At 42.4% G+C, this 25,686-nt stretch overlaps 1 protein-coding gene and 1 long non-coding RNA gene across 3 annotated transcripts; one reads left to right on the forward strand and one right to left on the reverse strand.

The window, feature by feature from the left end:
- Positions 1-3,305: 3,305 nt before the first annotated feature.
- LOC135501802 (uncharacterized) lies at positions 3,306-11,226 on the reverse strand. The gene is made up of 2 exons (XM_064794121.1): positions 10,952-11,226; positions 3,306-6,471 (listed from the first exon to the last, which is right to left on the reverse strand). The coding sequence occupies exons 1-2, from the start codon at positions 11,189-11,191 to the stop codon at positions 4,477-4,479; spliced, it is 2,235 nt and encodes a 744-aa protein (XP_064650191.1). The 5' UTR covers positions 11,192-11,226; the 3' UTR covers positions 3,306-4,476.
- Positions 11,227-21,582: 10,356 nt separating this feature from the next.
- LOC135501358 (uncharacterized) lies at positions 21,583-25,264 on the forward strand. 2 transcript variants are annotated; one of them, XR_010449585.1, is made up of 3 exons: positions 21,583-21,831; positions 23,177-23,219; positions 23,862-25,264. It is a non-coding gene; the product is annotated as an uncharacterized LOC135501358 (long non-coding RNA). The 2 variants fall into 2 exon arrangements; XR_010449584.1 differs by lacking the exon at positions 21,583-21,831 and adding an exon at positions 22,244-22,913.
- Positions 25,265-25,686: the final 422 nt, after the last annotated feature.

The raw sequence follows: 25,686 nt of genomic DNA on the forward strand, positions 1-25,686 counted from the left end.
GAGGTCGTTTGCAGCATGCCGACCTACCATACGATGTTAGACATCCAATCATTCTTCCTAGTTCACATCACATTTCAGTACTGATTGTGAGAAGAGCCCACCTGTATGCCGGGCATTCACGTGGAGTGAATGCTACCCTGGCTGATATAAGGCTGCGATTTTGGATCTTGAATGGGCGAGAAGCCGTCAAAAAGGTGGCTTATTGCTGTTACCAGTGTAGAAAGATGAAGGAACAACCAGCAACCCAGATGATGGCTCCGCTACCAGCCTCCAGAGTTATGATGTCTCTCAGGGCCTTCTCCTACTGCGGTGTTGATTTTGCTGGCCCCTTTGTTACTAAGATCACTAGATTCAAATCTGCTAAGAGGTACATGTGTTTGTTTACTTGTTTGCAGACTAGAGGCGTTCACTTGGAGATGGCCTACTCGTTGGATACGGATGGATTCTTGATGGCCTTTTCAAGAATGGTGGCACGCAGAGGAAAACCGATAGAAGTCGTCAGTGATAACGGAGGGTGCTTGGTAAAAGGAGAGAGTACCCTGAGAGAATTCGTGGAGGGCATGGATCGGACGAAGATAGTCGACTCTGTGAGTAATCAGGGCATCCGTTGGAAGTTCAACCCTCCGTATGGCTCCCACCATGGTGGGGTGTTTGAGTCGCTCATTAAGTCTGCCAAGAAAGCCTTGTATTCGATTTTTGGAGAAGCCCGCCTGACTGACGAAGAGTTGCTGACAGGGATTGTCGAAGTAGAAGGTATGCTGAACTCCAGGCCGTTGACGTATGTTAGCTCCGACCCTAAAGATTTAGAAGTGTTGACGCCTAATCATTTCCTGGTAGGACAGTGTGGTGGACAGTTGGCTCCCCAGATCGTGGATGAGACTGACTACAACCCACGACATCGATGGCGCCTAGTCCAAGACATGTTGTACAGGTTCTGGGTTAGATGGCAGAAGGAGTATTTGACTCTCCAACAGCAGAGAGGAAAATGGAGAGAAGTCCATTCTGATTTGGCAGTCGATGATGTCGTTGTCCTGCAGGAGCAAGGTTGCCCCCGTTGGAGCTGGCCGATTGGAAAAGTCACTGAAGTAGAGAGAGGTTCTGATGGTCATATAAGAACAGCGACAGTCTTGTCCAGAGGAAAAACGTATCGACGTCCTATCACGCGCCTTGTTCCGTTGATTGCAGCCGATGGTGAGACGACTACCGAAAAAGCAGACAAGAAGTAGGTTAAGTTCTGAGGAACTACATGTATATATATATATTGTGACATGGCTAACTCGGATCATGTCACGGGGAGGGGTGTTGTGACGATCAGTGATCGTTTGTTAGTGCGATCAGCTGACTTCTCCCTTGACCCGGTTTGACCCCGTTATTGTATTATTATTTCCGCGCCAAAAAATTGTTTACCGAGATTTTGCGAGATGTTGGCGAGACTTAGGTAACACCCATGGGCATGTGTGTTCAAGACAGCACTTCGACTCCGTCCGCGATTGAGTGAGGATCGCCGCCGGTTCTGTACTATTCTATAGATGACAACGCCCAGAAGTTCGTAGCGAGATGGTTGAAATGGTGGAAGCAGCGTTGAAATGGTGGTAACGTTTTATGATTGATTCACGCCGTACTTTACCGATAGAATGGAAAATGCCATAATTTTACCGGTGTGAAGCCTTTCACGCTTTACGTTCATTTGTATACGGCCGATGCACTGACCGTGTGTATCGTGCTGTGTTTGTAAACGTATCACCAGTTTGTGTCTTCCTCTCGCTAATGTATAGCTATCTGTGCATTTAATTGACATGGTTTTCTATAGTTTGAGAAGGGGTCTAAAAGGGGGGTGTATTAATGTTTGAAGGTGCATTCTGGTCTTTGCGGACCAGGTGCTTCGAATAGGCTCGCGTAGATCAGGTCGACCTGAGCAACTTTCCACTCCACTCTTTTAGGCCTATTTTCGATGAATGGGCTGTAATGTTGTTGATTCTCGGTTAGAATGAATCGTTATCGTTTAGTATTTTAGTCCATTGGTGTTATTGGACATACTCGAACCTGTTATATAGACTTTAATAATTATAGACCGTGCGAACGGATTTCTGGAAAACCATTATATAAAACCCAGTTGTATTTTGGGACTAAAAAGATGTTGTGTTAACCCACGTTTTAATCTGTGTATGTTGAATTCAGGTGACTGTTTGATAGTTATATAGTTAGAAGCCAGTGGGTGTGATTCCATCACTGTCTCTCCGCTTACGCCAGAAGCCGTGTTGACGATTTGGACGAATCCGCCCTGCAGAGATCGAGAAGGACGAGGCCTTGCTGTTGACGTCCCTCCCCGTTTATAGAATACCCGTGGCGGTATAGTATTCTTAATTTACTGGCTAGTTTATTGTTACGACCTGCCGGCTAGTTAGGACTAGTCTGTTGCCATCTGGGCAGAACCGGTTGAGTCGAAGTCATTATATAGTCCTAGCTAGCGGTCAGATTGCTTCAGTCAGCCTGAGTCAATGTTACAGACTGTTTGTGTTGTAGCACGCTTTGAGTTGTGAGAAGCATTTTAGTATATATCCCTTAGCGGAAAAAACTTGTATTGATATATTCCCCTTGGTGGGAAGATAATTTGATATATATATATAATCTACTACGCCCTTCTACTGACGTTCCGGGCTGGAAGACCGAAGTCTGCAATCAAACACGAGACGGAGGATAGCCTGTTGTAGATGCCGGAGAAGAGACACCGCAATCGTGTGTAAAACTAGTACGGAGCCGCTGGCTCTAGGCTGAAGCATTTACAGCTATAGTGAATTGTAGGTATCTTATGATAGCTTGTACCATATAGATATACAGTCCTCTTCATAAAGTAATTAACCTCTGGCATAGTTCTTATAGTCATCTTGTCAATTCGTTGATCGCCAGAACATCGCCTCGGTTTTCGTTTTTTGTTGACATTATTCGCAAGAACCCAGCCACGCGCCGAAGACAGCCGCCTCACTTTGGCATTCTGCCAATCTGGCCGATGACGTCACCAGAGGGGACTCCCTCCGCCATTGTTTGTGCACAATGGATGCAATGTACAAGAGAAGTGATTGAAAATGCCGAATTACTGTCTTGTGGGGGGATGTAAAAGCATTCCGAACAGGGAATTACAAATTACAGTTTTTCGATTCAATAACTAACCATTCAAGGGTTATTTTGTTCTTAGCCTCTAGCGTCAACTTTGTCTACCACTTGTCCTTCACAAGTGGGGTTATGTAGCCGATAGGTTGGCCTTTCACAGCAAGTACTATGTCAATAATTCACGCAAACACATGTGTAAATGAAAATAATATTACTATAAATGTTGTCACAGGGACAGACAGGGAGAAAATGGCATAGATGATACAAAATGGGGAAAGATGAAAATGTACAAAATAATACAACACTGCACTAACCTGTGTAAATGAAAACCATAATATTACTATGTTGTCACAGGGACAGACAGGGAGAAAATGGCATTGATCTGTAGTGCCAAAGGCCTACATTCCCTGAAAGATTAACATAACAAAGCCCCATAGGCCTAGAAGGTATAACTATACTAGAATAACTAGGCCTAGACACTTTAACCCCTTAATACATGGTAACAGTTACATGATCGCGCCAGCAGGATTTTGGCCATCGATATATAATTGGGTTCCCGCTTTATTGCTGACTTGCACAAACCAACTTTTCGACGAGTCTTATTTCAGGACCAGCTGTCTCAGAGCGACCTTCTGTATAGGGTTATCTGTCTCTAGCCGCGTGATTGCCCCGAAAAGGGACAATTGGCGAATATGGAGCATGGCGGTTACAGGGAGTGCCCCGATCAAGAGGTAGACAGCCGCCATGGCGGTGTTTTCCGGTAGTCCCTGTATTCTGCGAAGAATAGTTCGATGGCATTTATCCAGTGTCTCTAACTGAGCAGCTGAGATGTTAGTGGCCTCCAAACCATAAAGCATTCTGGGGATAACAAAAGTATCGTACAGTTTCTGATTTGCAGCCGGATCAAGACCATTATTACCAGGAAAGCCGATTCCCATCAGCGAGGTTCTCCTTGCTTGTGACAGCCTGCTTGTTACGTCTGGAGCTGATTTACCGGCCTGCCATTTTAGACCAAGTGGTCGAAAGCATCTACCACTGGGGCTGGTTTCGCCAAAAAACGATTTCTTTTTGAGCTCGATTCGAAAAAAATTCAAAAGGACTATTCAAGCAACGTTAAACTCAGCTATAAACATTCTTTGTTAACTGACTGAGCTATATGAATACGAAGTAAAGAGAAAAAAACACCGCACAAATATTGAAATGTATGATTATTTTGAGGAGAACTACTCTGCCTTCACCTTCCTCATTCCCAGGTACCCCACATCATGTCCCCTGTAGCCCATCTAATACTAGAATGAGACGATACGGTACCAAGTGAATCTATCCCTAATTTCCTGTCGTTAGCAGATTTTTCACTTTATGGCGCTATCATTTCATAATTGAATAATTAGGTTTGAATGCATTGTCAAATTCTGTAAAGTCCCTTCCCCCAAAGAGAATAGTTTTCAGCGCGGGCTTGTTCAGCCATTTGGTCAGTTTATTCTGCGTGAAATCGTGTTCGATTTTGAAATACTTTTTAACGAACGCATAGTCCACTATGTAGCTTTTATCCTTTTTTAATTTAGGCTGGCCGGGTGAGATCTTTGGACGGTTCGCCGAGACAAATTTTAAGAGTGGATTTTGTTTTCCGTCGATATCTGGCCTAAAGGCCGAAAGCAAGTACTGTAATGTTTCAACTCGGTTGCGATCAATTTTATATTTGGGACTATAATCGGTCCTCGTATTGGTAGTTAGAAGGAAATTGCACTGATACCTGCTTGAACTATACAACACATTGGTCAGGGCATTATTAAGAGTAGTAGAAGCCCACCAAGACTTATACTCGAAGACACTAATGTATGGCAGAAGGAGAGACAGTGTGTCGCGGTGGTAAGCCACTAAGCACATATCGTAGTAGTAGTTCAGATTAACGAGTGACGTCTCGTTGACGTGATGGGTGAAGTAAGTCGGAAAGCTCACTGCTGGCTCGTGCGCGAGCAGGAACTCTTCGAAGCAGATCCAAACGTCGTCACCGTCACATCCACCTTTTCCCTTCCAACGTCGATTCTTATACCTGAACGATACCGTGACGTCGTCGTCGAGAAAGATAAAATACTGATAACCCTTCTTTGACATTCGACTCCCACGTTCAACGGCATGCTCCAGCTGAAGATTCCTCCCAGTGGTCCATGTGCTATCCGGTCGGTAAAGGTCGCCGGAGTCCGTCTTGTATGTCAGCCAAAGAACATCTCGGTTTGAGTTAGATACCAGGCCAGGGTTCATTATGACGCTTGGGCCTTGTATCAAGTACACGAAGTCTTTAGCAACTTTCACTGGCGGAAAAGTATAGCCGACACATTCCAGATCACGTATCCAAGCCATGGCTAAATCGATATCTGCCCGCCCGATAATATCGATCTGGTAGAGTTCTATGTAAAGGTCGATCATGTTCTGCGCCAACGAAACAGTTTTCGGTATCCAGTTGACCAGGAATTTGATCAGTCGACTTGTTTTATAGTAGACATCCATTTCGTTGTGAAAATCGACCATATACGAATGCACGTTACGGATTTGATTGACGTATGGCGGACCGAAAGCGATGTGACCATCAGTGTCCCAGACCAACCGTTGAGTGAAATACGCCCGCCATATATCTGTGACGCGCATGTCTACGCTTGCCGGGAGCAGCAGACCCCAGAAGGCGAACTGAGAATGCATCGTTGCCTGGGCGTTGTAGGGCGACATGACGTAATGCGGTAGTGCGTAATATTTCTCTACTCTCTCAAACTGAAATGGAATTTTCTGTGTTAGCCTATAGATAGCGTCCACATCTGGGTCGGTTTGGGCTAGGAAGTTGATCACTGCCACCTTCTCCGGCTTGACGGCACCGATCACTTTCATACTTTTCGTGTTGGAATCTTTGATTTTGTCCAGCGGCAATCCTCTCGGCCAGAAAGTGATGTTGGGTTTGATGTATGGAATGTAGGGATTGTACACGTGTCCAGCGACCTGTATTAGATCGAATTTAATGGAAGCATCCATGAGCGGCTCAGATTTAGGAAACTTGGGGAAGTTATCATCGTCGGTGTCGTAGATCCACTTGGCCCCGTTAGCCACGGCGTACATGAAGCCGATGTTCTTTCGGGAGAATTGATTCCAGGGCAGATGTTGGCAGATGTGGTACGGACACCGCTCCTGCCAGGCCGCGTCGAGAAAGACAAGATTGGGCATTGGCGGAACCTCTTTTGGGCCCTTCTTGTCACCGACCAGCACCAGGCACCACTTTGGCATCTTCAGCATGTCCTTGACAGCGTCGGTTAAATTGAAAATTGTCGTAACTACCACCCATTTGTCGCAGGTCAGTCGCCCATGTTGCTGAGTTATCTGAAATAAATAAGCAAATAGTTAGTTATCAACATAGTCGTTCTTCTGAGAAGGGAAAGTCGGGTGCAGTGAATAACACATGAACAAACAATGAAAGTTATATACAACATATTCATGACTAAAGAAACCCTTCGGCATCAGGAATTTGCCGCATTCAGGGCACTAGTGAATTGATCGGGGTGTACGTGCGGGGTGTGTGTGGGAGGGGGGGGGGGAGGGAATGTGTTAGGAAAGAGGATACCGTATAGCTATTTGCCTCATTTTTATAAACTTTATAAAGCCACTACTTCTCTGCTGCCCTGTAACCTTCCAGTATGCAGTATATAGCTCTCATCACTGAATTACCAAAAAAAGTCAAATTCATAATCTGACTAAGTTATCACGCTCCTCCAATTTCTCTTTCTCAACTGGACCCCGTGCAGCAACCATCTTTGAGAGGGTCGATTGAAGACGTACAGCGCAGAGGCTATATATAGTCTTCAACGTAGACAATCGAAATAACGTTGCTTTGTAAAAGACGAACGAACTGCACTCGGGCAGTCGGAAGACGTTTCCCACGATAGGCCGCGTACGCGCTACAAATAAGGAATAATGGCTTATCGATCTGCTATCAAAGAGTGGGAAAAAACGGCGAACATAAACTTAGTCTACTAATAAAACAGGAGAATAACAAACACATTGAAGTAAAAACCGAAATACTATAGTATAAAGCATCATATGGTGGACCTGTTTTCCGACCACACAAAACTCACTTTCCATGACCACTGCGCTGCTAATATGAACTCATAACAATAACTTCACTTTGTTCTTTCTTCTAATCTTCTCTAGACACTGCGTTATTTCAACGCAAACTATTTTGTGGGCTTTGAATGAGACACAAAAACGCTACACTTTCCGAGATAGCAGCCCAGCGATGGTCAGTGGCGTCACACTATAGCTTGTGAACGTTGTGTGTACAAGGTTGCCGGTTGTGAGCGAACAACAGCCGATCAACTGCAGTTAAATATTGATTGTATATAAATGGAACATTCTTACAATTGGTTTTTTCATATGAGTTGTCTGTTTTAGTCATAAATTACACAAATATGATTGTTAGTATGGACAAGCAGATTGAATTTAATCTGCTTGTCCATACTAACAATATTTAAAAATATTCCATGCTTGAAAATCGACGACCAACTTCGGTTATATACGTTGTCCCCACGCTCCCGCCAGGTGGCCAGTGTGTAATGTAACCACTATTGGCCAGTTCCGGGCCACTCTCTGTAATGTAATCAAGAGAGTGGTTGAGTCACTCTAAACTCGATACTAAATTAGTGGTGACCCCTGGCCACGGGGTGGACATGATGGGGAAGGTTTACATTTAAAAGAATGGGTGGCTTTTTAGTTCAATGTGATTCTTCTCTTGTTTCATACCGAACTGGAGGTATTTGGTTGTCTCACCAAAACCGCGAAAAGCCTCGATTTTCCTCCACCCGAGCAGTTTTGGTGAGACGATCAATACCACCAGTTCGGTATCAATTTTCATTGTAAAACATCACAAATTAAGTACAGAATAAAGTACATTTAGTTTTAAATGCTTTTTGACTGCTTCCATATTTGTTGCACCAACCAACAAGGTTAAGGTTGCCTAACAATAACCGCTGAATTCAAAACGAGGCTTCATTGGCGCATATCACATTATTACACTGTAAACTACGGTTCGTTATAAATCTAGATTTTTAGATTTTTTTATAGTTTTTGACGTTTTTTAAAGTTTTGTTCTTACTTTCATGCAAATTACGCCTTTCCTTTTCACATTTTCCTATTTTTCGAAGCCACGTTAGAAAAAAGGTGACGAATGTCCGCTGTGCACTTTTACAATAACAAGTAAAGTCATCCGCCACTAAGGTTGATTGGGGCCTTCCCCGATTCGCAAAGTAAGAAGGAAAACTCGATACATATGAAATGACGTCAATGTTTAGACACACAGCTCCAGGCAGCGCCTTAATAATGCATGGGTCCAAGTGGAGAGAATCTATGCAAGGAGGGCTAACTTGGGCCAAATCGGCGTTAACAGCGTTCAGCCCGATCGTGATTTTGTTTTCTTTTTATAAGCAATGCATTGATTAAAACCACTTACGATATATCGAGTAGGATCCGGAGGTGATAAAAACCGTATGCGAAAATAAATTTCGACCATTTTGAAAAGACCTTTTCACATGCAGCGTAAGTTGACCATAACATAAAAGTCATGTTTTATATCAAATCATCACCAAAAGTATTCAAAATATTATGAACATTGAAATGTATGGAGTGGATGGACAACTGTAACAGTGTCCAGAACACTGTTTGTTATATTATTGGACCTATCCATTCTAGGCCCTAAAGCATACCCTTTTGGATCAGACATGTGGTTAGATATTTACGTGAGCCAATCTGGTGTCAGTCAAGGTTGGCAAACCTGCGATTACTGCATTAAACGACAACTTATTGTGTCGATCACGAGTGTATCATCCCATGCTAGCATTTTTGTGATTGGTCCTTTCCGATGATCTGATGACACGTTTGACTCCCGAAGGGTAACATATGGGCCACAAACTAGGAAACGTGGCTTTTTCTCTTCGACCATCCTAGGCAATGGACGCATATCAGGGACGCGGGTAATTTCTACGGTAATCCATAGTTTCCGATTATTCCTCAGCTACATGTATGTGAGACTGAGGGCTAAATTGCCGATAGCCAGGCATGAAAATCATGTTCCCTCGTTCCTGATATGGTCTCATAGCCAAGGTAGGTCATATCCCGCCTGCGCTTCTATCCACTAATTAGGCCTATTGCGTTGTTCTATATTCTATCAAGTTAATCCCCCTCTCTGTAAAATTATCCCAACAAAATCATGAAACATATATCGAGTATTTTAGTTGGTTCTTTCGGTATCTCTCTGCTGAGCGACCGCAGTCCCTCTTGCATCGAAACTGTGAGTCAAGATCTCACCTCTGGGTAGGCAAACCTACGTTAAACTGGGTATCGGCTGATGGTTTTATTCTACTGTATTTAGAATCAACATCCAATATCTAGCGATCCGTAATACAACTTAAAGTAAATTGCGTGAATAAGCTTGTATATTTTTACTTTTATGCGATGGTAAACAAACGTTGCCTGTGAAAAGGGTCGTTTCAAAGTGGCCGAAATTTATTTTTGCAGGGTGTATATTGCCCTTATTAGGGAGGTTAAGAACTCGAACGATAAACGACAACGGTAACGACAATGACGTCATCAGGTTTATCTTGCAGAAATAACGTTAGTTGGGTTGATACATACAGTCATTGAATTCCCTGTAAACGTAAACTGTTCATTTGGCTGACACTGATCCGAGTCAGGAAAGACAAGGACTAGGCCTTTTAACTCACTTATATAATGTTTTATTGTGACCTGTAATGACAATCGAATCATGCGCGAACATTTCTTGGCCTTTCAGTGCCTGTTGTACACGGCTATTCAATGATTTACCTCATCAACTCTTGACGTGTAGATGTGCATGACAATTTTAGATCCTATTTTTGTGGTAAGTATTAGCCAACACCAACATGGATCCACTACTTCTTTTGGGGTTCAAAGCGATAACTTCTCTCAGCAACAGCACATCTTGCTCTTGAGAGAAACGAAACTTCGGCGGCATGTTCCACTTAAAGCGAACTGGAACCGCCGAGCGATTTATTCAACTTTTCGACTTTCACCGCCCGAGAAAGTCGAGTTCAGATTTGTAGCTCCGCCCCCAGTGCCCGAGCATGCGCAGTTCAATTTGTTATTATTGAGAATCATGTGAGAATCACGTGAGTCATGCGATCTTTCATTCATGAATTTTCGTAGTAAATTCCATAGTAGTGACGTCACTGAATGATTGACAGCTAGGCGCCATGTTTCATTCATGCCTCGCTCTGATCACCCGATACGCGGGGAATGAAAACGAGGTCATACGAACTGGCTTGGCGGTTCCAGTTCGCTTTAAATGACTGTACAGAAGTGAATGATCAATCGACCCGGGTCGACCATCTCACATTGAGTTATAAGTATGCTACTCCATGGATTACATCATCAATGTGTGTAAAAGCACAATTCATTATCATGATAAGGGTCTGCACTGCGCTCACAGAAGGTGCATTATAGGCCTGTAATGACCTTCTGAATAGAACGACATTTATTAATCATTGAAATGGTAGACGATTTTGAGAATGACGTCATTGTCATTACCGTCGTCGTTTATCGTTCAAGTTCTAAACATCCCTAACTACCAATGGTCCTTTAACCCCTGTATTAGTTGGACAGCGTACGCGCTGAGGCCAGCACCGTTGGACTTGCATGTAGGACACGAAAAATGTGACAGCTCCACAACGGAAACGTGCTCAAGACATGACGAGGTGGCATTTAACGAAAGTTCATGACTTACTGCAGACGGGACCGGGGTTAAGGCTACTAGGCTACTTTGTTTAGGGCCTACCTTATCACAGCTGGCTCTTGACTTTATCGTGCCGGTATAACTGCGCACAGCCGGTTTCAATGGTGACTGATTGCCATTGGTGTGTATTTCATCATCAGTATGATGATTAGCTCTGTCATTGCCAAAGCGCCTTGACATGGAGTTCTGCAAAGATCTGCTGGTGTAAGCGCGTAGAAGCAGACTGATCAGAACGACGCTGACCAGCAGGGCAGCTTTCCTCGATTTTAGGAAATGCAACATACCACAGACGGTCGAAGAACGAACAAGCCTATAGAATGGTACTGGCACATTAATAATGTTGTATTTTATTAAACATGTGTCACCGTTTAAACCTCGTCCTCAGATGCCATAGGGCCGTTTATTACACGACAGGAAAAAGCGTAAATCATTTCGACTTACTGTGAGACGACTTACTTTGTGTAACTTTACCTTGCCTGCCCAGCTGCTGCCTTATTGTCCCATTAAGACAACGTGATGGTTCTCAATACTGCAGACATTAGAATTCTATTGATTCATACATAACAAAAGCCATTGTTTGGTATCGACATCTGTTGCTGTTCGCAACTGCTGAAACAGTACAATCCACCATTCAAACAACGCTTCTATTCATTCTATACATTTAGATTGAAAAATCTATATATCTATCTAAATTGACCACGCTATTGAAGCGAAAGATGAATCGTCATGCATTTAGTCACCATATTCCACGGTATGCTGGAAAGTGAGACTGTTATCGAGAAAAAAATGTCATGAAAGTAAAGAGAAACCTGACGTGTTGAAAGTGCTTGTTATTAGAAATACATGTAGTTTAGATTTTTATCGATCTGTATAGGCCAAATTGTCGCATGCAACTCCATCAACCAATCTGACGATGATGATGGAGGTGAGGGGGGTAGGGAAGGGGGTGGGGGGTAATTGGCTGTTGCCACATGTAATATGTCACTTTAATAACGAACGTCGTTTTCATATAGAGCAGGCGACGTAATATTCACGATGTAGCCTCTCACCTCCATGACACGTCTTGTATACAAAGTGTTGCTTTTCAACACCACACATCAGTTAACCAACATCCACGATACAGTGACACATGAACCGTGATAGATGACATATTGAATCCCACATGTATGTAAACCGATCAGCATTATTGTAACAAAACAAATATTCAAACCTGGATTCGAAAAGGAAACCAATCATTCGCGCTACATGCTCTCCTTTCGTTTTTCTATGATATTCACTAAAATATGTCTAACCCTAAACCTAACCCTAAACCTAACCCTAACCCTAACCCTAACCTTAACCCTAACCCTAACCCCTGACCCAGCAATCTGATTGGCTCCGACGATTTAGCACTAGACACAAGTGTAAACGCCAGTTTAGACCACCTACAACATACAGGGCAAACACACTATGGAACATGCTTGGATAAACCCAGGCAATGGGTGAGTTCACATGGCTGATTAAACCGGGTACTGAGGTGTAAGTGTAACATATTTTAGCAGAGACAGTAGTTTCTCGCATAGCTCGCCGTCTGACCCAGGCCTGATTTTCTAAGTCCAGTGACGTTGTCAATTTCTACTCTAACAAAAGCGATGATGTCCATTTTACTTCAACAATAGACATTGATGACCCGAACTATTAAGCGACCTGCGCGTTACGGATACTCACCTGGGGTAGCGAGCATAAAGAGGTTGTAAGTCAGGGCCTAAAGTCGGTCGTAACTCTGGACGTAGGACCAGGTGTAAATATTTTTAGTCGGTGAGCATAAAGGTTACGGCCCTGATTTAGAAGGAGAGCATAAAAGCGGTCGTAATGATATGACGCTAAGACGGAGGCGCACCTTTGGCGAAACTATGAATGGCGCGTTTAATCGATTACCTAAGCCTTTCAGAATGGGATGGTAGAATTTTATAATGGTATGAACAAGGTTTAACAATATATTTACCTTGTCGTGGCTCTTCATATGGACCAATAATAATGTTTAATGGTGTATGGGCCGCTTATGGGCAATGGTGTCCATCTGCGTTTATATTAGGGGGCATTCTGAATGCGCCTTGTTCAGGAGACGTTAAAGGATGGCCGAGCGTGGCAAAAGAAAGGCGAATTTTTCACAGGAAGAAAAGCTATGCATTGTGGAAGAATTCGCGAAGTTCCGCGAGGTATTAACGTCCAGACATTCCAATACAGTTACGAATACCCGGAAGAATCAAATTTGGACGGAAATGACTAACAAAGTGAATGCGCTGAATCCACGGGCGAAACGAGAAGTAGACGAAGTCCGGAAAAAATGGAAAGACATGCTTTCTGATGCCAAAAAAGAGGTCACAAAAAACAAGAACCCGCCCACTGGAGGAGGACCAGCAACTCCAATTTCTGATATTTCGAATAAGATTTTGGATGTCTACGGAGATGATGCTGTATCATTCACAGGCTTAAAGGACGTTGAGAGCCGCACGCGCCATACCAAAGCAGCAATACTGCAAAGTCAACCGATGTCAGAGCCTCCTAGATCGGCATCTATTGCTCAGCAGAAAAAGATCACATCACCCTCAACATCTCGTTTACCACTGTCAACCCATGGGTCAAGAATGACCATACCGGTGACAACTCGCCCATCAATATCTAACCAAGGACCGAGGATGCAAACGGCTACTATATCTCGTGCACCGACATCGACCTTAAGACCCGGGATCACCACAGCCTTGATCCATTCGTCGGTATCTGCCAAACGACCGAGGATGCCAACGGCTACTATATCTCGTGCACCGACATCAACCTTAAGACCCGGGATCACCACAGCCTTGATCCATTCGTCGGTATCTGCCAAACGACCGAGGATGCCAACGGCTACTCGACCTGAGGCACCGGCGTCGACCTCGGCAGCAGACATAATAGAAGGTATGTCAGTACAACCAATTTTTGACAACCTCCAATTTTCGACCAAGGCGCGTTTTTCTTATGTCTGATTAAAAATATTTGATTTTTATGTGGAGATGACATGCACATGAAGGTAGAGCTTTCATGAAATCGAAAATATTTTGATCAACTGGAAAGAATAACACCAGCTGGTCGAAAATTGGAGGTGGTAGAAAATTGGTGGCATCATCCTATATGTATTTTACAAATTGGAAACAAGACGAAACATTTTCATAGAAAAAAGTCGACAAAAATAATTTTTTGAAAAATTTTCATGCGGCAGTAACATGTTATTAACTCTTTCAATACAATAGGGTAGAAGCAGTATAAAGTTCAGTAATAAGTGCTAATCATGTTAGAATGTTATTTTTATCAGCAGCACTTGCATATTTTAGGAAATGTTTCTTATTTTACTTTAAGCTACATCAGATGATGGTGCAGATGAGTCCGCCTTCGCCCAAGGCAACCAGTCCCCACAATGCGACTCCAATGGTGATGGAGAAGCCTCATTCAGTTCCTCACATCACTCGGAAGAGGATGCGTCTGCAACTCCTGCTACCGCCCGCAGGTCCGTACCTTACAGCAAGGTGCTTCAGCTGGAAGAGAAGAAACTAAAGCTGGAAATGGACAAAATTAAGCAAGAGCGTGAAAAGCTGAGGGAGGAGAGGCGACTCATAATGCTTCAAAAAGAAGTAATGGTACTCAAGAAGAGAAAGTTAGAAATGGAAATAGAACAACTAAGTCAATAGACTTTATAATTAATCATTAACTATAAGGATGACGGACTGATTGGTGTTCTTACTTTGACAAACAAAGTGGCAGATGAAATATAACCTTGTCATCGGAATGTATCATTGATATGAAAGGCGTGGTCTAATCCATTTGTACGCATTGATGATAAATAATGATTTTGTTTCCATAAAATACGTCACCTTGCTAGAGAAAGTTCAGAAAGGACATAACAACTTAGGTTGTAGGGAGAGCTCTGATGTAATTACAAAAGCAGATTTTATGTGCATTTCTGTCAAAATGATAATTAAATGTTACCTACGCAAAAACGTTGTCAATGAGCTGTCGCCTTATTTCTTGTCCGTTTTCCTGTCCGTCGAATTCACCATGTATATCTTCCATTTCATCTGGGATTTCATCATCAAAATCTGGCAGTCCCTTCCTCATGGCAATGTTGTGCAATACCATAGTTGCAGCGATCACTACGCAGCATCTCTCTGGTGTCATTCGTAGTTTGTTATGAAGACCATGGAATCGACGTTTCCATATGCCGAATGTGCGCTCGATAACACTACGGGTTCGCTTGTGTGACGTATTGTATCTCCTCTCCTTCCGATTTGCTGCCACATACAGTGGCGTCATCAGCCATTGTCGAAGAGGGTACCCACTGTCTCCGATTAGGAAGCCACTTATCCGTCCAGTTTCGAAGTCGCGGGATATTTCACTTTTGGTTAAGATGCGGGAATCGTGGGTACCGCCAGGCCATCGAATCACACCATTCAGAAATATGTTTCCCGAGTCACATATTGCCTGAGCATTGATAGAATGTACCCCTTTCCGATTCACATATTCAAATTCATTTTGACTTGGTGCTTGAATGGGGATGTGACTGCAATCGATGGCACCGCATACGTTTGGAAATCCTGCTATATCAAAAAACGCGGCCTTTATACGCCTCACGCCATCTCCCTCGGGTGGAAAATGAACGTACTCGTCCAATCTGCGTGCCAGAGAGTCCGAAACCCGTCTGATCATTCTTGATGCAGTGGTTCGATGTATCCCGAACAAATCTCCTGTGACAAGGTGGTAATTGCCGGTTGCGTAGAATCTCAGTGCCGTAAGAATGCACAAAACTGGCGGAATCGAATGGTTTCTGTTAGTTGGACTTTTAATTTCATCCCCTAGCATGTCCGTCAGTTCGAAGATGTCTTCCCTCCGAAATCGAAATCGGTCATAGATCTCGCTATCATCGTACCGTTCGAGTGGATTCGTTCTATCCCTGAAAACCCTCTCACGTCTCATCTGACGACGCCCAAACTCATCCGCAAGCCGTATAAGTCTGGCCATTATGAATTCATAGGCAATTTGATTTCGAGAAGTACATGCATTCCTGTGTATTGTAAATGCGGCCCAAATCGGCGCAGTTAAACTCTATTCCAAGTGCACCTTCTTGTATACGATATGAAAAAAGCTAGTAAATGCTTTTACTTGAATTCGGCTGTACACATGCATTGGTGAACCTCGTAAAATTCTTAAATAAAAGCATTTACCAGACTTTATTAATATGACCCATCGACTTACGACTGGTCTGAAATGACTTACGCCTCCTACCAAGCAGGCGTAGAGGTACGACCAGATTTATACCCAGTCGCAGTTTACGCCCACCTTTATGCTCACCATATTAACTCTACGACCTCTTCTACGCCTGGCTTAGTCCTGACGTAGGCTTACGACCCCTTTATGCTCGCTACCCCTGGAGGTTATCTGGCTTTTGCGAACAATGTTGAAACATATGACATTGTACATGTACATGTGTTGTCAAAGCTTCAGAACATCGGGCTAGATAGTGGACTATTCATGATCGCCTATTAATCCTGCAGCACTCAAAACGCAAAATCAAAGCTGCCCTTAATAGCAATGGGTAGTGTGTTGCAACTGTTGAATGCTTACAATGGATGGAATATTGCTGCGTCAATGAAGAGAAGGCAGATGCATTATTTCAATGGCAACTTGCCATTCCTTTCACCGGGATATGGATACATTTTATATGATGAAGCAAATAACAATCTTGTTTATTCTTGATAATCTGGCTCTTCATCTTAAAACTGTAAATCAGCTAATTGTCCAAGTTCTACTTGTTGACCTTCATTGTCGTCAATAATTGAGCAGACGGTTATCGCCAGCTCCACAAGTGGGCACAGCATCAGCACTGATCGTCTCCCAAGACAAGCTGATCATTTTCACGACCTCTCGAAGTTCGATTTGGGGACTTTCCCAATCATCCTCGGTGTGACCAATTTTCCAGGCTTTCCAGATGGCACGTAGTTGGCACTTAAAATCTTTCATGATGCTAATATCCAGAGGGGTTCTAGGACAATTTTCCCCGGGGCCAACCCCCCCCCCCTCCCCCGGTCGCGAATTTTTTATTCCCAATCGACATATCCATTGCTCCTTTTATAACTCTTCTGATTGGCTGAAAGTTTGGAACAGGACCTACGTCATCGCTGTAATGGCAGCCTCCAGTCTTTGCCGCTTCGGGAGACAAGACCACTAATGAATATTCATAGGTTGGAGGGTCCAGGCCTATCAATAAGACGAGTGCATGTTTTTAACTCTCAAGTAAATATTTGGAGAGGTATTGAAAACATATTTGCTCTGGCAAGTCTACAGATATAAATAAATTGTTTGGTAAAAAAATTAATTTTGAAATTTGACAACCTGGCCATAGGGGGTGGTTCAAATTTGGAGTGAAAATGGCCGAAATGGGTAAAAATGTCCACTTCAATTGTGGTCTTGTCTCTTGGTGAGGAATTGTCGATGGAAAATCACTCCAATCTTGTTGTAAAATGTAGGCTTAATCATATGTTAGTTTGAATGAAGTGACTGGTTTGATAATCAGCACCATTTTTAGCAGCGCAAGCGAAGTTTTTCCACTCGAGAAAGCAGGACTGGTAATGCTGCGCTCAGCTGTGTAGGCTAGTGTGTGTGGAACTAGTAACTGTACATCTTGGCTACGTGTAATCGTCTCTGTATGCTCTTGTAGCTTTTATTTACCAGTTTAGACACTGTTCTTATCGCTGAATGTAAAGACCAAAATTTGTGAATTGAAGGTTGGATCCATAGGTTTCGAGTTAAAGGGACACTGTATTGATGACCAAAATGTCGCTTCAACCCTGAATTTAACGAGATAAAGGGACACTGGGTGATTTCAAAGTTGGTTTTGGTTTTAGTGTTGGGTGTTAGTGTCAGTTTTATTCTTAATTTCTACCCCTAAAAACCTATGTCTTGATAAGACCAATTCGAGGTTTTAGTTTAATACCAACACCTGGTTTTATCTATACACTTAAAACCTGGGCTGAAACTAAGAAGAGGGTTTTTTTTATTCTGCAGGTAAAGCTAACGCCAAGATGGACAGAGAAAAAACCTCGGAAAAACCAAACATGCATGTTGTTGTCGTTGTTACTGTTGTTTCCCTATTGTAACCGCTTCCGATCTTGCCTGACAAGTATTTTAGCAGACGCCTCAAATAAAAATTGTCAAAACATTGAAAACATTTGTCAGAAATACAAATTAGGTCGTCTTCTTTCACGTCCATCATCATTCCCATCAGCGTTCAAAATACCAGCAACTACTTCTTGAAATGGTACGAACAACATGATTTTTTTTTTCTTAACACCAACACCAACTTTGAAATCCACTTGGTGTTAATGCCTAAGGTGTTAGTTTTATTGGTAATACAAAATGCACTACAAATCTTCCAAATAACACCGAGCTGGGATTAAGATAAGACCTTGGTGTTCCAATTGGTTTCAGTGTGAAACTAAAACCTAATTTGAAAAAGGATAAAGCTTAATCGGAGTGTCAAAACTAACACCAGAACTGATTTCATTTCTGGTGTTGTGGAGAGTTTTAGTTTTAGTCCCGGTGTTAGTTTCTGACACTAAAACCATTCCTTAGTTTTAAGCTAAAACCGGACAAAATGCTAAAACCAACAAACACCGACTTTGAAATAGGATGAAATTTAAACCCACTTCATTTCAATGGTGGTTTAATCAAGGGTGTTGGTGTTCCATTTGGTTTTAAAACTAAATCTAAAAACTGACTTTGAAATCACCCACTGTATTGATAACCCAAAGGTTGTTTAGACCCAGATGTTTAGAGTTAAAGGGATACTTTATTGTATTGGTAGGAAGGTAGCTACTACGCGAATGGCGCGGCTTGGCTGAAGGGAGTATGGGCGTGCTCCTGTAATCCTGCTACTTGGAGGCTGATATTCAAAAGACAAATAAATAAATTCCGAGGATTAAAATCAAAAAATAAATACATCTAAATTATAAAAATAACATACATGGTGTAATTTTAGCCACCGTGCAGCACAACAACCAGACAGAAATGAAACGTTGCGAAAAAATGAACGGAAAAATTACGGCTCAAGTGGGACTCGAACCAGCGATCTTCAGATTATAAGTCAAGTTCTGAATCCACCCGGCTAAATCCCCGAAGTCTCACTCTGACGTTAGCAAACCTTCAGCCAATCAGAAGAGTCATGAAAGGTGCAATGGATATGTCGATTGGGAATAAAAAATTCGCCCCCCCCCCCCCCGGTCTATTGTCGCCAACAATTGCCCCCCCCCGTCTATTGTCGCCAGCAGTTGCCCCCCCCGGTCTATTGTCGCCAACAATTGCCCCCCCCCGTGTATTGTCGCCAACAATTGCCCCCCCGTGTATTGTCGCCAACAATTGCCCCCCCCCCCGTCTATTGTCGCCAACAATTGCCCCCCGTCTATTGTCGCCAGCAATTGCCCCCCCCCCCCGGTCTATTGTCGCCAACAATTGCCCCCCGTCTATTGTCGCCAACAATTGCCCCCCCCCCCCGTCAAGTGAAAATGCCCCTTTGGAGCTGAACTCTTTCTTTACAAAGGTGTTTTCTGCGAAGACTCCCTCCCTCCAGCCAAGTCCTATGCAAACGCAGCTAAGGAGAAGATTTCGACGCGTCGTAGTGAACTCCATTTTCAAAATTGTATATAGCTATGACTACAAGGGATCTTGAAACAATTTGACAATTGGGTGGAAGATCATCAGGTTAGTGATGATGAGAATATTATGCATTTTTTTTACGAAGGGCCAGAACTATAAAACCATTAACCAAGTACAATGTCTTTCTTGTTTCTTTAAAAGTGGGTGTGCATTTTGGGTGAAATAATAGACAAGGGCATGCATGAAGCGAAGCGGCGACTTTATATGAGGTTTTATGACATCAAAATTGTTTATGATCTCACCCGAAACTAGGCTACTTGAATTATAAGCAGTCATTGTGACAATTACCCCCATTAACGATTTCCTCAGGCAGGATCAGTTTCATGAGATCAGAAGGAAGTGGTTCGTAGGAAATACATGGGCCAATCCCCTATTCATGGCAATTGACAACAATGACAGGGGGTTGTTGTGAGCCACTTTATACAATCAAGAAGTCATGTCCTTTTCATATTGGTATAACAGAAAACATTGTGTTTTCCCTGATGATACTTGTAATTCCTGAATGACTGGTCCGTCTGCATCAGCCCGTCGCCCATTCAAGGTTGGAAGCTCCTCATACGTATTGCTGAGGTCATCTTGCTAACCAATCGCACAATGTCCGTGGATTGATTCGATATCGGCGCACGTTTTGTGACGGTGTCCTTGCATACGTATGGCCTAAAAGGTGGGCCTGAATGCAGGCCTAATCATCTAAATATCGAATATTTTGAGATGATGAATAGCAATGGTGATGTTGCCTTGGGCCCGGGATGCAAATCGATGTCAGCATTACCACCTTCACCATCTTCATCATCTGTCATCGTGACCATACATGTACATTTACAACTGCTCAGGAACAGCAAATACTAAGCACAAGAGCGATAATTTTATACTCATCAATACTTCACATGAAACAAGTTTTAAAATCCTGATCGGACAAACGCTTCACACAAGTCTCAGTCAATTATCGGTACTATTGAGTCATCATTATCCTGCTACTATTGTGCGGGAATAATTAGACCAATTATGATCAAATTACGTCTATAATCGAGAGGTGATTGATGCCCCGTCTCGAACCCACTATACGTTGTGGTTCCACTACAGCCAAGTGCGGACTACATCCGAATTAGTTGTGCTTCCATTACAGCTAATCCGGACTACACAAGTCCGGATCTCACTAAGAGCGGTCTTATTAAGTTCGGATAGGACAAGCAGATTTATAGCCGAAATTAGAATATACCCGGATCTAAAGCAGAAATTACCTGTAATGGAACCGCATTAGTCCGGATTATGATCAAGTTACTAAGTAAGGCTACAGGTGGCGTGTCAATGTGAACGTATTGCGCATGAGCGGAAGTGTTGGTTCTGTCAAAACAAACACGCGGGATTTCTGTCAATTCTGATTCGTTCTTATTTCATAATTCAATTCTTGATTTAAGTAAATTCTAGTGCTTTATCGTAACTATGGCTCGCTGTTCATAGACAGAGGTGGCCTATTTTCTTTACCTCCAGTTTTGAAGAGTTTAGCCTAACTCGCATAGCGTGGCGCCGCCTGTTGCCATCGAACTGCACCACCTTCGTTAGTCCGGACTAAGCGAAGTTTGGACCTCAGAGTAAAATTTGACAACTTCGCTGGAGTTAGAAAATTTCGTAATCGTGTTGGCTTTGACGGCGGGGTATACGCGAGTCTACTGTATTTTGTTTCTCGGCATTGTAAGGGGGCACACCTTATGTTTAACCATAGTGAAAGTACTGTCTGATTTTTTTTATTGGCCACCCGATATATCTTTTCAAAATATATAGCTTCCACTCTTGTATGCATCGATTTATTAATGATAAAGACACAAAGAGCTTTGTGTTTCTGATAGTGAACTCGATCAATAATATTGATTTTAAACGTACTGAATTTAAAATCATATAATGTATAACAAAGGCGAATTTAAAACAAAACTACAATGACATCCAAGCTAACATGCAAAATAAAGGACACTATTTTCAGAATGCATCAAGGCACGAATAAGTGTTGGACTACGTATAAGCGACAGACTGATTGACTGTTAATCAGAATCACCACAAAGATTCCCAAAAGTGTTGTCAGTTGATTTTGAGCTTCTCTTAGTGTTTGAAACTGACATCAGTGATGAGATCGTTTTCATACGTTCTGTGGATGTGTTCGCTTATGACACTTATAGAAGGTGTGATCGCAGGTTCTTCCCCGAAAGGTAAGACAGAGGCCACGCAGATGGCTTTGGATTGGTTGATAGGTGTCCTCACATTGTTCTCTTGCTAATCAGATGCCAAGAATTTATCAAGAAAGTGTACCTGGCATTAGGGCCGGGGAGAGACCAAAGTTTATATCTCTGTAGATTTGAATAATAAGATGTGGCCATTGAGGGAAATCAAGGGCGGCGCTGGTATGGCTTGCGAACCATGCATGCCTGAACACAAGAACACCATTTTTACATATTCACTGAAGTCATCACTCAAGGAATCATGCTGGGCTTATTGTGTTTATTCATTGTCCCAGGAGCTGACCTCGAGTCATCTGCACAGGCAGACCATTCTGTTCGAATTGACATACCATTACGAGGTATGGGCATGGTTGTTTGAAACAACTTAGACACTACGTTAAATACCCATTGGCTAACTAGCGGATATTATCTCAAGTCAAATCAGATCAAGTAACGCTGCGTTCATGAAAAAAACTGCCAAACCCTAGCGGCCAAGTTAGAAAACACAAACACACGTCCGCCATGCTTTGAAAGACCGTCAGCCATGTGTAAAACGCGCTCATATTATATGATTGATTACCAACAATCCGCAGTGTCGCTACCGTTCTCACTCACAGAGCACTGGATGTGCAGCATCGATATGGTCATCAGTCGACGTGGTTCACATATATTACAATAAATGACCATTGCACCCTCACGCGAAGGTTGTTAGACAGTTTCTCAATACGCATATTGTTTTAATGATAGCAAAACGGAAAATGTTTTGCCTGTTTAAAACTTGAAAGAAAGCCCGAGCTGAGTGCGCCTGCAATCATCACAGGGTGCCACTTTTCATATCCCGTTCATGTTTCTTATGAATTCACTTCGCCAATGTCGTAAAAGGTCAGTTAACGACCACTTTGAAACTGAAAATGGAACATGTGGCAAAAAAATGGTGGCGATTTTCAAGCAAAACTACATGGGCATCCAAGCAAAATGAGGATTTCTTTTTCCGAATGGATCAATGCACAACGTGGTATTCGACTTGGTACACGAGACACGCTGATTATGACTGTTAATCAGAATCACAGAGTGTAGGTTCCCAAACAAGTGTTGTTATCTGACTTCAACTTCTGTTGGTGTTTGATGCGGACATTGTTGATGATGATCATTGACATACATTATGTGTATGAAAAATGGAACATGTGGTTGGTTTCCCTTAGAATATTGTTTTCACATATGGATCTTAGTGTAAGCGTTCACTGTAATAACTGTAGTTTATGGTTTGTGTACTAGTACTAGTTTCAAGCGCTTATTGGCAATACATGTACTTATAATGTTATATTCTCATTGCTAGCTTTTCTTGACTACAAACTCGATGGATCTGATCATGATATACGGTTTGTATAAGACATTTTGCACAGTTACAGATACTGGCTTCAGGCAACTTTGCGTCAACCCATTCATGGATACTAACAATAAGCACAGCCAATTAAGTTCAAGTTTTCTTGAAAAAACAGAAAAAAGCCAATCAACGTAAAACAATGCTCTTCTTTCGCTACAGTAGGTTTTTGGCAGTGTACCATACTCCTGACCCACAACCGGTATAGACCGGGCGGCCTGGATCCAAAGTTTCATTGTAAAATAGCTAGCATTACGCAATCATAGCATTGGATTGAGTGCAGTGCTGCCATCTAATATTTCTTGTGTAACCAACCAAAAAACGAAAATATAGGGATTGTGGTAAGCGACAGAACTTGGGGAAAATTTGGCAGTATAGATTACTGCGGGCCATTAGTACGTAGTGTACGGGCCTGGTATATGCCGGGTGTGGTTGCGAAAGAGGTAGTCTATTACGTGTCTCACTACACCTAACATGGATGTCCAAGCCGCTCAGTCAAGAGGGAGAGGATGTTCAGTTTGACGGGATAATTGGAACGTCACCGATTTAACTAATGAAAGCCATTACATTTGTCAACCTATCATTTTCTGTCTACCATCCCGTACTTCCCAGCTCAATTTTAATCATATTTATTTCGTAGCCTGATTGGAAATGCGAGTTACGTTGACTCCGTAGTGTTTGGAAAAGTGCTTCAGTTTAATGATAAAAAAGCATCCGCAATTCTACCCTATATAAATATATTCAAGTTTCAAAAGATTACTATTATATTTTATATGAGATTCCTTCAAACCAAGCCTCCCTCAAATATGTGGATAGGTTTCTTAAGTAATGCAAGGAAACTAAGTATAGGGGAGGCGTGTACAAACTTTGTGATTGGTGTTTGGCACAAAAGTACAGCTAAACACAGGAGGGCAGATTTTTTTCACTTTTCGGGAGGTTATCATTCTGCTGCCAGTCGTATAAGTTGGCAGCATTTTGCTGTCACCATTGGCTGGAATAAGTTTTCTCCTAAGTCTCGTGTCGAACTTTATTGGAATGGCAAGTTCTTAAGAAGGTCTCCTGTTTTAAGTTATTATTATTCGTCCACGCAGCGCAACATATCATTTTTGGGTCATTCCATTCCAATGAGTCAAATGTCGAGTTTTAGGATTTACCCAACTATCGCGTCAAAATATCATATCTTGAGGAGCCAAAAAAGAGGTAGGTTTTTCAACATCCAACTGTCTGGCTGAATAAGCCTTGAATATATCCATCTCACAAGAACTGAAAAATAAACTAGAAGTAGCGCTTTCCTGCAATTCCAACTCTAACTTCATCTTTCGAAGTTGAATTACAATTATCTAGTGATTCCTGAGATAGAATTAAATTCACCACTGTTTTCATCTTGATCTTTATCTTTGCATGCATCTTTACAATATTATTTCAAATTCCAAAGTGCTTCTGTCATAAATGTGCATCCGCCTTTTTTTTTAAAGTCCTTAATATCCACGTCGTTGAAAAACTTTATTTTAGTACAGCACAATGTACATCATTAGTTTGTTCTTCCTGCACCTTCTGGAATGTTTGAATTTAGTACTTGCCATGACTTGAAGATGGGTAGTTCGATATTTAAGCAGTTTTCACAACTGTGTTTGTTATCTTATGCAAGTTAAAAAGTGTTACAGGTGACCTTTAAATATGAAGTCCACTTGTCTCTTCCGATCCGATTATGAACTTTGCGATAATTATGTTCGACACGGGAACTTGACACTTTTCCAAAGATTTAGTGTCAACAAGATGGCCGAAATATGAGCCCCATGGGCACTGAACTTGGCGCAAGACCAACAAAATGCAAACTCGCCCCAATTCTGTGACAGGCTCGTATGTTTACAGTCTAGCTCATAATGATATCAATGTCTACTCAATATGATACATCACAAACTAATGCGCCTAATCCAACGCAGTTTTGGTATACCGACCCGAATTTGTGTTTTCTTGTAATATTCACACACATGCACTACACCTAAACCAATGTCACTTTGTGACACATTTTGTGCTAAATAATTCAAGGAAAAAAATTCTGTTCAAATTTTTTTTTAAATATACGAAATGGTTAATTCCATGACTGAGTCTGGGACGCGAGCCTCGAAAATGACGTTCCGTCAACGACAATTTTCATCCAATCAAATCGATCAAGTCCTCAGCGAATTTTTATTTCACTTTGAGTTGAAAGTTAGAGGAGAATGTCGGCTTCATTTCAGCATATATCTAAATATCTATTTTTTTCGAAATGGCGTTTGGCGTCATTTTGCATCTGAAAAAGCATTCCGCGAAGATGACGTCACTGCAGCTGCTGCCCTCTATTTCCCCATCGCTGAATTACAGGCAATGTCGGACAAACATGCGGTTTCGTAATGGTTTCAGGCTTTCTGACTTGGGCAGTTAGATTCAATCTGGCACATGTCCGAGTGTTGGAAATACTACAT

Source organism: Lineus longissimus, chromosome 17 (assembly GCF_910592395.1).
Source record: "Lineus longissimus chromosome 17, tnLinLong1.2, whole genome shotgun sequence".
Taxonomy (NCBI): Eukaryota; Metazoa; Nemertea; class Pilidiophora; order Heteronemertea; family Lineidae; genus Lineus; species Lineus longissimus.